Source organism: Archocentrus centrarchus, chromosome 2 (assembly GCF_007364275.1).
Source record: "Archocentrus centrarchus isolate MPI-CPG fArcCen1 chromosome 2, fArcCen1, whole genome shotgun sequence".
Taxonomy (NCBI): Eukaryota; Metazoa; Chordata; class Actinopteri; order Cichliformes; family Cichlidae; genus Archocentrus; species Archocentrus centrarchus.
This window is the reverse complement of record NC_044347.1, coordinates 29,355,361-29,368,238: the sequence shown is the minus strand read 5'-3', so window position 1 is coordinate 29,368,238 and position 12,878 is coordinate 29,355,361. Positions and strand designations below refer to the sequence as shown.

Genomic DNA, 12,878 nt, shown 5'->3' with positions numbered 1-12,878 from the left:
AGATGAGAAATAAGGCAAGACAGAACTTGAACGTAAAACGAGAAACACAAGCTTCATGAAATCAGCTGTTGCAAATATTAATGCTGCAGAAAATCATCAGCAAACATCACCAAGGTAAAAAAAGCCATTTTAAAAAAAGAGAGCCACTTTCAGGACACAGCACAATGTGACTTGAAGGTTCCTGTGATCATCCATTAGTGTTGTCTTCTGTGGACTTCCAGACCCTTTCCTCTTCGTCTTTTTTTTTTCTCAATGCAACAAACTGTTGATTTATACTCTCCCAATGCTCCTCCTCCCTGTTGGATTTGTTTTGTCTCATTGCATTCAGAGCTCTGACCACATGTAGTGGCTCCAAATGTAAATGAAATACTTGGGAATCTTCTGACTTTATTAAGAAATAAGAGAATGGCCCTCCCCTGGGGAATTTGCAGTTTACATTGAAAAGAAAAAAAAAAAAGCAGGAGCCAAAATATCATACATTAAAGTCCTTTAATTCCTAATTCCTCCAGTTTGGATGTGAATACCCTTAGTGTCATTCCAGATTTCCACTCTTTACCTCCACTGTCTGTGTCCTATAATTCAGACATAAAACAAAGTGTTCAAGAGAACCAATTGTTGACAAAGCACCAGTGAGGTCAGTTATTGCTCTGATATACTGAAGTGTAGAGAGTAAAGTTAGCATGAATGATGGATACATTAGGAAACACATCTGGCTGAATTGGTGATTTCCACAGACATGCTTGTGTGTTCAACAATATTTTAATTCAGCCCGTGGCTCAGCTTTGCCCTGGATCAGATAAATGTATTCTGACTACGGCACAAAGATAATACACTGAAAATAGACTGAAAATAGACAGCCAGGCAAGGGCGTAACTTTGAGTCCAACACTGGGGGAGTTAAGCTCTCTGCCTATTTATTTATTATTACAAGGGGGTGTTGTCGACCAACAATGAAAAATTGTTGTTCGTCCGCTTTTTTGGCCGTTTTTTCATTTTTTTGAACTACACCCACCCCCCAGCAGCTGCTTCCACAAGCAAACAGTGAATGCATACTGAGTTTTTGTGTGTGTGTCTGGGGGGGGTGTTACATTACCAAATAATTAAACATGCTAGTATTTTCCCCCAAATTGATAATGAATAAAGAACATTTATGTTATTCATGTAAGATGTTTTTTGTAAATCGAAATGATGTGAATTTATTGGGAGGGGGAGGGGGGGGGGGGGGGGGGGGGGGGGGGGGTTATAGCGATTGGATCAGATTATTGGGGTGCAAATTACACACTTGCACCCAGGGATGTTACATATGGGTGACGAGAAAAACAAAGCAGTTTATTTAATAATAGCACCTGAAAACAGACCTGAAAAGTGGATTTGAATGTTGTGATTTATTATCACTGAGGAGCTGGGGACAGCCGAAGTGAGGGATACCTGTTGCAAACATCATTTACACACATGCTGTTTTTAACATCCTTTAGCCACAGGTCCAGGCTGTGAGTATCAGAGTACGTGTCCCTGTTGTTCCCTGACCATATCACTGTTTATGTCACTGGATGCACTTCAGTCTCCCACAGTCCAGCTTTCTGATCTTGTTAGATGGAGCCTTGCTCTTCCTCCTGTCTCATCCTTTTCCTCAGAAGCTCGCCAATATCAGCCAGAGGGCTGGTTTTGGCCGAGAGTGTCTTCACTGCGCTGCTGAAGCTGCTGATCTCAGTTTCCCTGTAAAAGAGCAAAACATGTTCACCCTGAGGGAAAGAAGCTCATGTGGGACACTGTAAGAAACAAAGTAAGCTCTTACAGGAGTTTGCGTTTCTGTGACTGTTTCATCTGACTGAAATCTGTTGGCTCTGGCCTCTTCACCGGCCTAAAGGGAGGACATAGGACAGAGATATGGGATCACTTTAACACATCATCTACGGGTTCTGATTTGCTCACTTGAAGGACAAAAGAAATGTGAGCATTTTGGAACACAGCTGAGAATCAACATTTGTCATGTTGACACTTGATGCCTGGCTCACTCAGCGGTCACCTTGGCACTTACACTTTGCTTTTCCTGCTTTTGCGGCAAGTACTGGGGGCTGTGGACGCAGGGGAGATGAGCTGGGAGAGCTCCGGTAGGGCGTCCGCCAGGGGCCTCATGTCTCCCACTACAGGGGTGGCCTTCCTCCGGGCCTCAGCTGCCTGCTGCTCTTTAGCTTGCTTGATGGAGCTGATCTCTGAGAGAAAGCAGCAAAATTGACAGAATAAAAACAGAGAGACTGAGTTCCATCCAAACTAAACAGCAAAAGGAGAAATATAGCAAAAGAGGATGTCAGTGAAGGGTGTGAGGGTGTGTACACACCACACTGCACTGACTGAACTACGTCAGTCGGAAGCATATAATAATTTCAAGGGCTGTGAGTCAGACTTTGGTGTTTTGCAAAGGTCATGTTCACATAAAGCTCATACAAACTCTAGCTGTAAACACAACCCAAACATTTTAGTGGTTAGCACTGTTTCCTCGTAGCCTGCAGGGGCTTCTACCACACTCCAAAGACTTGAATGTTAGGTTAGCTGATGCAAGTTTCACAAAATGCTCCAAATGTATAGAAAAAAGTGCTGTTCAAATGTAGTTGAAATGGGGCTCGTAGTGTAAAGCACTCAGACATCAGTGAGACTATAAAAGCCTATTTCTACTGGGCAGATGTAAAAACAGAATCATTTGGAAGTCAATTAAAAAGTACATCAATTTGACAAAAACAGAATTTGAAATATTGAAACATATTTTTTAAATACTTGCTATTTTGTATTTGTTGCCCATTTTTGTGTTTAATTTTTTCATAAGCAACACTTTTTAAGTGTTTGGGAACTGAGAAGACCAACTAGTGTAGATTTGCAAGGAAACTTTCTTTCCATTTATGCCTTATATATGATTTCAGAGTGTAGCTTGGCCTCATCTTGCTGAAAAAGTAAAACCTTCATGGAAAAGATCTTCAAAATCTTACAGCTATAGCGAAACCACTGCCGTGCCTTCCCACCCTTCATAACATCACAAATGATGTTGGACCTGAACAATCCTTCCTTTATTTCTCACAGACTCGGCCTTTATATCACCAATTATGTTACCAATTAATCAGATAGCATAAAACTCTAAACGAGCACTTAATCTTAATAAGTAATGCCAAATAAATCATGGCACTATTTTTGCTTATATAATAACAATAACAATAATAATAATAATAAAGTAGTAGAAGACCATTGTCCATTAAACAGTCCTAAAATTGAACTTGATATCTGAGTGTTTCTTGATTAGTTAGTCTAATTTTTTTTCCGTGTTTAGTCGACAGAGGAATTAGTCATCAGGAACATCCTGAAACTGGACCCATCGTATTTGGAGGAAGAGACATTTTCAGTACACTCTCCTCACAGAGGTGCAAACATGTTTCTGCTGATGGTACAGGACGACTTCAGTGCATTAAGGGGCCGAAATTTAAGTATAAAATTTGAGCGCTTATATACTGTCAATTAATATATTGGGTATCACATTTTGTTTTGGCTTACTTTTTATTTACCAACTACAGACTGCATTTTTTAATTAAATACACCTACCTACCTACAACACACACTGTAGTGCATAAATGAATACTTACCTCAGCATCAATTTGTGGATTAATCCACCACTAAAAACAGTCCCAATAATTTGCACACTTGCCTCCCTTTGAGTAACATTTGATATTTGAAAGAAAAAAAAAACTACAATGAGCAGCAGGAAATTAAGACGTCATCGAGGTTCATCTGAGTCTGTTAACCGTAGGTCGTGTTTTTGGTTTTTTAAAGGCACAGGTCCACACCCCAACAGTTCTATGGCTCTGATTTGCCTGCTTTTGAAAAGTCCGGCCACACACATTTTTAGTGCTTTAAAAACGTAAACCTTCTTGCAATTATAAATCTTCTCTCTCCATTATCATCTCAGCTAATTGAGATTAGGCCTGTAACAGTAGCCTCTGCTGAGACAATCAATTCCTGAGTAACACAACACGTATTCTCTTCAGGCATATAATTAGTTACTAATGGCTTTGTGTCTCAGTCCTGCTGAAACCCAAGACCAACTCCATGGTGAACATTTTTTTTCTTTCATAGCAGTGTTACAAGCTGAAAAATTACACAAGCCAAAAAATGGCTCCATTTCTCAAGGACATAGAGCATTTTATTATGTCCATTATTTGTACATTTGAAATGCGCACCTTGAATGTACACATTAATGAAAGAATTGGTCTAATTTCTAAAATGTTCACAGGAGAAAAATATTTACACATTTAATCCACACAGAATCTTCCACCCATCCATCCATTCTCTGGATGGCCTGGAATTCAGCAGAATAAGATTCCAGGCTGTGGAATTCTGGACTTTCTGTCCACTGAATTGTGGCAGCTCTGACCAGAGAGGATGATACACTCCTCATGAAAGAAAGAAAAAAAAAGACTCACTGTTGTCCAGCTTCACAGGTGTGGCATACAGACAATCTAAAAAGTTAGTCCTGCTCACTGCAGCCCTCTTCTCACCAACCACTTCAAGAGCTTTTCAACATCTTGAAAGAATGTGGGAAGTGTTTTTATCAGGGGCCCACTCCCAGCACTGATCTGTGGTGCAGGGCTTGTTAGCAGGCTCAACACCTGGCTCTAGAATACCTGCAGAGCCCTCAACGTGGGTTTTGTTGACAATTTGAATCTGTTTTGGAATCGTTCTTCCCTTTTTAGGACCCACAGACTCCACCCCAACCAGTTAGGTAGCTGAGTCTTAGCGGCTAATATGCAACATATCAGGGTTCTAGCTAGAGGTTGATCGCCCAGCGCAGTGCAATGCTGAGGTCGTCTTGCACCAGGCTGAGAATTTCACTGGTTTGCTAGGGGGAGGAAGTGGAAAAGAGGAATACAAATGATGAATTCCAATCTGGTTTTTGACAAAATCATGGTACCAAAATGTATTGAAAATTACCAATTATTACCAATTATACGCTTAGAAGGTGAACATTAGAGTTTAGTTCTACTCGACTTCTCTGATGTTGTCGACACCACTGATCATACCATTCTCACTGACAGATTATGGAATTGGTTTGGTATTGCTGGCACTGCTTTAAAATGGTTTTCATCATATTTATCTGAGAGACATTTCAGAATTTACATTAGTTACTATATGTCCTTATAAGTGCTCTTAATATGTGGAGTCCCTCAGGGCTCAATCCTTGGACCAATTCTCTTTTCTTTGTATATCTTATCACTGGGTCATTTCACACCAACAGTTGTCACCGTCTCACCAAGCTTCTCCCTGATGGTTTTACAGCCCATTCCAGCCTAGTGCAGGTCTACAATCTTGTCCCTGAACTCCTTTGACAACTCTTTGGTCTTGCTCATGGTGGTGGAGAGGTTGGAATGGGAGAAACTGATTTTATGGACCAGTGTGCTTTATATACATAATGAAGTGCAATCAACCATATCTGTAATTTATTGACTGATTGGTCTGTGGGAGCCACAATTCTGGCTGGGTTGTAGGGGATCAAATACTTATTTCACTCAATCATATGCAAATCAATTTATAACTTTTTGGAATGTGTTTTATTTTCTGGATTTTTGACTGATATTCTCTCTCTCCATTAAAATTAAACTACCATAAAAATTAGAGACTATTCAGTTCTTTGTAAGTGAGCAAATTTACATAGTTTATGGTGGGAGCGCTAAATCACAGAGGAATAAGATATCAGGCTCTCGACATCTTAATACCTTTGGCTCAGTTATCTGGTCTCTGTATTAGTGTTTAGCATTTGTCTTTGTCACGTGGGGCAAAAAAATGACATTTTTAAAAAAAACATAACAGCCAAGTGACCAAGACAAATATTAGCGTAAGAATCAGTAAATGCCAAAGTGGCATACACTGATTCTGAAGTGATTTCAGAGTGTGTCTGGACTTGCTGACAGTTTATTTGTGTGAAAATACTCCATAACTTCATCGTTGGAATAAAGAATCATGTTCTGTGATTTAATCAGTGTTAAATAAGGACATTTGCAGTCTCCAGGTGTGCATTCATGTGCAGAGTGGAATCAGAAACTCACTGCTAAGCCACCTCTCTCTCCTCTCCTTCATCTTTTCTTTCTTCAACTTGATTTTCTTTATTTCTGTGCCTGTGAAAACACACACAAATACGTGCATTAATAAATATAGATAAAGATAATAGATAATAATATAGACACACCATAGAGATTTTTACACACACACACCTTTTACAATGTTCATGACAGGACTCTGTGATGGGCTGCTCTTTGTAATACAATCATGAAGGGAGATACAAAAACAGTATATTCTTGAGCAAATTATATATTTTGTTGATTTTTGAAGGCAAACGTAAATATTACCCATACGATGAGTCACTGTGGCTAGTTTAAAATTCTGGCCCCTAAAGTCTCTCTGTGCCATCAGGAGTATATTTTATATTTTTTTAAATTTAATTAGTTTTTACCTTATTTGCTTTTTCATATCTTATTGAACTATATACCACTCTACTTATTTAAGCCATTTGTCATGTATTTGTGTTTAACTAATTAATCTGTGTTTAACTGCAACAAAAAAACTTAACACTGTAACTCAGAAGCCTGCACAATTGTGACATACTAGTAAAATTGAAATTGAAGAATATTTTCTACTCAGGTTGTTGTAACTTTGGTGGGCTTTTAAACAGCTATTTAAACCCCTGCTTTTCCACCATGCAACCATCAGTAATTTCTACCTACTGTTTGCACTTTCTGTTATATGGAATGCAACTAGCAAGTGAACCAGCTACACTCGGTGGAGTCATTTGTTTCCTTTAGGGTCATACATCACCAGCTGCTAGTATCCTCCTGATATGCCTTCATATTTGTCTGCACCACAACATGATTTAAAAATTTATACCAGTATTATGAGACTTATGTGACATGGCACAGCCCTCGTGGTTTGTGTGAATTTGAAGGTCATCTAGTATCTAAATATGATGTAAAATCTCCAAAGGCTGGATGTGAAACACCTGCATAGGGAAGCAAGTTAAATAGGGAGGAATCATGCTAGATTACAATTTAAATCATCAAACTCGAGCCAGGGATCGAACCACCAACCTTCTGATTAGTAGATGACCTGCGCTATAAATTCAGAGCTGAAACAACCACCTAGAAATGGATGCATCGAAGGGAAGGAAAACTGAATACCCCCCCCCCCCCCCCCCCCCCTCCACCTGAGCCTTCATGTCAGGCAAACCATGGATGCTGAGAACACTACAACATGGATACACAGAGAGCAAAGTGGCAGAGTAAGAGAGCAGTCAGAGGACAGCTGCTGCTAGTCTATAAAATGTTGAGACATTTTATGACATGCAAGATTCTGTAAAAGGGAATTTTCAACAATGCAGTGCCTACCTGGCAGGAGATCAGAGGCACAGCAGCTTTAGATAAGAGTGCTCCGTCTTTTGTCTGTGCTCAGTTGCCCCTTTATGGCCATGCCAACCAAACCTGAACCAATTTATCTAATAAAAATGTATCTAAGTAAAACTGCTTTTACAGAGGAAAGAACTGAAATTGAATATCACTGTACAAGAAGCTTAATAGATCATGCCATGTCAGCTCATACAATGCCTCCCACCTGAACACCTCTTTTAACAAGCCTTAAGGAGGAGGAGCCGGAGAAGACCAGAACTTGTTGAAGGAGGTGTGACTTTGTGAATTCATGTCTGCACCTTCAGACTCAGGATATAAAGAATGTTTTATAATCTGAGAAGGGGTCCTCTTTACCAAAGAAGCAAAAACATGAAGGAAAGAGACAGTCTCAATTCTTGGTTACAGTCTCACACCAATGAGAGTTTATGAATTAAACAGGAGACTATGTTGAAGTCCACTTCAAAGACAGTTTCATTAACACTTTGACAGTCTCGAGTAAAAGGACGTGAGCAGCAGCTGAGATTAACAGACTGACAGTTCACACAGATGAACGTGGTCAGAGCTGTTTGTCCTACATCAGCCACTGTAGCTAGGAGTAAGAAAACAGAACTCAGTTGACTGCAATCTACAATACTGACATCTAGTGGTGAGATTTTACACTACTAACCTAACAGTCAAATATTTAATCAAATCCATGACTCTGAGTGGTATTTAGTGTGATAAATAAGCTGTGATGAATATCCTATCTGCTGGCATGTCAGTGAATGCTGTTCAGACAGGCACATTATCCTCCACATTCTACCCACTCCAGAGATCCTGGCAGGTTTTTATCTGCCACTGGAGTGCCAAACAACACAAGTGGTTTTGCTGCTGGATAAAGAACAGGCAAAGATAGGCATCTGCCGCTAACTACAAATGTGAGTAGAGGTGGAGAAATCCAATCTGTAATGAGTCGATGGGGGTGTCTGCTGTGTTTGCTGGCCGGGGGGGGGGGGGGGGGGGGTGCTTTACCACCACTCTGTTCCCATTGGGAGCCTCATCTTTCCACTGTTAGATGAAATGGATAGCTGTGATTAAGGTGGGTAAGAGGCAACCTCCTCAACTACCCACAGACTGCACATCCTGCTCAGATTCCTGACCTTACTACACATTCTGGGCTAGACTGATACCAGAGAAGTAGATGAACATGGGCACAGAGGCTGACTTGGAGTATTAAGAAACACAAGCTAAGGGTGACCATAAGACGGAAGAAGCTGTGGAACAGACGAAGGCAAAATAGAGAAACAACAAAAGCTATAGTAGGAAAAAAATACGGTGAGATTCAAGATTGGGATCATCGACCTATGCTATCCATTTGAAAATCTTAGGCGGTATGGTTCTTGAGTTATTGTGTCCACAAGATTTTCATAAAACTTGACCTCTGACCTTAACATTGATATCAAGGTTGCTGAGATTTAAATTTGTCCAAGATTTTTAGTAGCTGCATCTATAGTGTGAATTTTGAACATCGTAGGTGAAAAAAAAAAAAATTGAAAAAAAACCCCTGAAAATCTATCTGCAACATTCAGTGGACCTGTGCCCAATGAAAACTCATACTAAGCTTCAGAAGAATATGCCATGTATGGAATAGCAACTGAAGTTAAACATCAATGTGCAGTATTTCTCGAAAATTGGAAAAGTTTGTAAAATAAATAAATAAAAAAGTCAACAATTTAAAATCTGACTGGAACATTTTGTAGACCTGTGTTTAGCAAATGGGCCCACATCCTCCTCGAGGATGCTACCACTGTGCTTCATCCCTTTCCCACACTCCCTTTGTTCCTTTCCTGCTGTGAGTTTTTCCTTTGCCAAACTTTAACTCTAGAAGGAAATATCTCTATACAATCCATGTGGCAGAAATTGCCTGAAGATTGCTCACTGCGGTCTGCCATGATGCTGTAAGGTGGACAATGAGTCTTAACTGCCATCTAGTGGCTACATAAGACAACACTCCACTATGTACTGACTGTATTACTTCATTAAAAGCAGGTTTTGAACATGTAGTCTGTTGGCATTGTGACCAAAGCATCTACTGCATCAAGTTATTCCACATAAAATGAAACTAGTTTATATGGAATGACATGGAAGGATTTACTATTCTATGACATCTGGCACCCCTTTTTGGCATTCTTTCACTCTCTTCAGTCTCTGCTCCAAGATTGACGTTTGATTGCCCCCCCCCCCCCCCCCCCCCCCCATTTTCTCTTTTGTTTTTTGTTTGTTTCTCTTTACTACAATGCCCACAATCCAGCACTATCTTTGTAATTAAAATCTTACTGCACCCTACTCAACTGAAACAAAACCACTTTATAAAACTACACTTAACAGTTCAGTATAGCTTTAGAGTCCGTAAGTTTTAGTCGATATCTTAATTTGTTCTGTTGACTAGAGTGAGGTAATAAAGCAGTAATACACCCAACTTCAAACCTGTACACAAGCATCAATCATACTGATGTGAAGGAGCACAGATGTCGAGCTCTTCTTACCTTTTGTGAGAGGTGTGGGCACATTTGGAGGTTCCTCAAACTTGAGTGTTTGTACCAGGGCCTCCGGAGAGATTTTAGTGCCAGCAAAAATCCTTGAGGGGAAGAAGGTCACTGCAGGGGCCTGTGGGGGTTTAGATTGAAAGTACAGCTATTATTTGAAGGCACATATCCAACATATCTGCACCAGAACCAGGACTCAGGTAATAGAAACCTTTTACTTAGTCTCAATACTTTTTTCCACTTTGCAAAACAACTATCCATCACTTATGCAGCTCCACTTTTCACAGAGTAACTCTCCAATAGGAAGCATTGAAAATAGTGGTTTGTTCACCAGTTTTCTACTCATTAAATATTTCTGACTAAATGTTGCCTTCAGTCAACTCTCCAAAAGGTTTGCTCAACACTGGAGAGCCGTCCCGTAGAGCTGTCATAGATAAGCCTGCATCCCCAAGCCAGAAGCTGCACACTCAAGCTCTCTCATGTGCTTTGGAGAAAACATGAGTACAGAGTTGATAAATACATGAAACCAGTTCTAACTTGTGATTCATGCAGTACATGACAGCTTTGGTTTTTCACAGAGGAGTGTGGCTGCTCCTCTGTATCAGCCCATTATAGCAGTCACTCCATCAGTTGTAAGGGATGCTCTGCATATCAATGATGATGCCCCCAGTGCATGACTGCAATTCAGTGAGTTGAGATATGAAGTTACAGAGCTCACCTTTGTAGGGTAATCTGATGTTGAGGATCAAGCATGTTTTGTCATTGTTGTGCTCTCATCAGTGAGAACATGGAACCTGTCAGATGACTTTTTGATGAAGTTTACTAACTAAGCTGTCATTTCATTTCCAGTTAACATGAGCATATTATAAGCCTTGTTAGAATGCGGCACAGCTCCAAGATTCACACCATTGGATATTGGCTGGACTGGGTGATCATTTTGACGCAGCATTTTAAACCTCTCATTGTGTTTTTGCCACAGGCCTGCATTATTATCCCACCCCTACGTTAGATTCATGTTTCTATCACAGACCTGTCTGTCATGTTTCGAGGCGTCGTTGCTGCTCTTGTTCAACAGTCTCAGACTTGCTGTGAGTAGTTCGGAGGTAGGATTCTTCTGTAAGCTGGAGCCGCGGGGCTCGATCGGCTCATCAAACTTCACGGCCTCCTGATGAAGCTTCTGTCGTACATGTTTTATTTTCCCAACCATCCTGATATCAAACCAAACCAACTTTAAGACCGCTTCTCACGCGTACTCTCTCGTGTTGCTATTCCCGTGCGCCAGCGTGGGACTTTGGTCAAGTCGTCTATGCCATCACCGGAAATAACTGGTAGTGTCTTCAAATTAAAAACAAGTTGTCCACGATGCTTAGCTTCAAAAATGTTAATATTTCAGTAACGGAAGGAGCCTGCGCGTGTAGAATTCGTAGCTCATAAAGACATGCCATCGCTAAGACTTTAGGACTTATTAAACCGCTGGAGAGGCTACACGAAACACTTGAAATGTGTTTTACTTTGAAGATCACTACCGGACGTTTGCTTACAATTCTGCCAAGAACACTGGTGTACCAGTTTAGTGCCTCGGTGGAACACGAAGAGGAATAAAAGTTCCGCATAATCATAGACAAAACATATATATATGTCTATGGACAAAACCTACGAAATTATGGACCGAACTGTACTTGTGACAGGTGCACATTGCAAATGATATTTAATCGTGTTCTTGGTTAGTTAGCTACTCTCCGACCATAATACATACACAAACATGCTACTGCTGGTTTGATGAGCGAGCGAGAGAGAGAGAGGAGTGTTTATACGCATTCTTAACAAGAAGAACCGCAGTGATCATAAGGTTGCCTGGGTTCGTTGGTTAGTTATTTACTGCTCAAAAAAATTAAAGGAACATCAGATCTCAATGGGAAAAAAATCATGCTGGATATCTATACTGATATGGACTGGATAATTTTCTTTCATATTGGCTTCTCTTCATTGGCTCCCTGTTAAATCTAGAATAGAATTTAAAATCCTTCTCCTCACATCCAAGGTCTGGAATAATCAGGTCCCATCTTATCATAAAGACCTTATAGTACGGTATCACCCCAATAGAGCACTTCACTCTCAGACTGTTGGCTTACTTGTGGTTCCTAAGATACTTTTTTTGTGTTAATATTTTTATTAGGAGTAAGGAGGACAATGAGGCAGAAAACAGTGTTGGTTACAGAGCATAAATCAAAATATAAAACACAGCACCTCTGTATCACAAATAAAGGTGAAAGAATATTAGCACAAAAGAGGTGCTGTATATTGTAATAAATAAGGCCTACAGGCCACTTCCAAAAAGATTTATATTATGACATAAAATGGGTGGTGGTGGGGGGGCATCAACCATCAGTCTTGGAGCAGAGACAGAAGAGAGTGAAAGAATGCCAAAAAGGGGTGCCAGATGTCAGCATTTATTAACGTTGCCTTTCAATGAATATCTGATCGTCTCCAATTTTAGAAGAGACATAGTGTCATTAAGCCACTGACTGCTGGAGGGCGCTTTGGTTGATTTCCAATGAAAAAGAAGACGGCATCTTGCAAGTAAAGAGGTAAATGTCTAATTGATTAGAAGTAAGCCGATTGTGATCAACTGGAAGACTCTGAACAGGACTGTATAAGTGAGAGCCAAGCGCAGACTGAACTTGTATGAATTTTTTGAGAGCGTTATCCCACCAGTCATCTTCCAAATTTAATCCCAGTTCAAGTTCCCAAGCTGCCTTAACTTTAGAAGTTGGTGAGGGATCAAAAGACAGAATTTCATTATAAACTTTGGAGATGTATGACTTTCGAAGAGGGTCACAGGTCAAAAACTCCTTCCACTGCAGGTGAGATGGTTTGGAGAGAGAGACTGGAAATAAAACTTTGGCACAGTGTCTAATCTG

At 40.3% G+C, this 12,878-nt stretch overlaps 1 protein-coding gene across 2 annotated transcripts; it reads right to left on the bottom strand.

Moving 5' to 3' along the window:
- Positions 1-1,240: 1,240 nt before the first annotated feature.
- slx9 (SLX9 ribosome biogenesis factor) lies at positions 1,241-11,466 on the bottom strand. 2 transcript variants are annotated; one of them, XM_030751640.1, is made up of 6 exons: positions 10,988-11,466; positions 9,958-10,078; positions 6,083-6,151; positions 2,038-2,212; positions 1,795-1,860; positions 1,241-1,715 (listed from the first exon to the last, which is right to left on the bottom strand). In XM_030751640.1, exons 1-6 carry the CDS (start codon positions 11,162-11,164, stop codon positions 1,589-1,591), a joined length of 735 nt encoding a protein of 244 aa, XP_030607500.1. In that variant the 5' UTR covers positions 11,165-11,466; the 3' UTR covers positions 1,241-1,588. The 2 variants fall into 2 exon arrangements, with proteins under 2 accessions (XP_030607500.1, XP_030607506.1); XM_030751646.1 differs by lacking the exon at positions 6,083-6,151 and having other exon boundaries at positions 10,988-11,453.
- Between the last annotated feature and the right edge of the window lie 1,412 nt (positions 11,467-12,878).

Excerpts from the sequence above, each read along its gene's own strand:
- slx9 (XM_030751640.1), bottom strand. The coding sequence starts at position 11,164 with ATGGTTGGGAAAATAAAACATGTACGACAGAAGCTTCATCAGGAGGCC. Across the intron at positions 10,079-10,987 it reads CCTCGAAACATGACAGACAG|GCCCCTGCAGTGACCTTCTT; the intron begins GTCTGTGATAGA and ends AAACCCCCACAG. Across the intron at positions 1,861-2,037 it reads AAAAGCAGGAAAAGCAAAGT|GCCGGTGAAGAGGCCAGAGC; the intron begins GTAAGTGCCAAG and ends TCCTCCCTTTAG.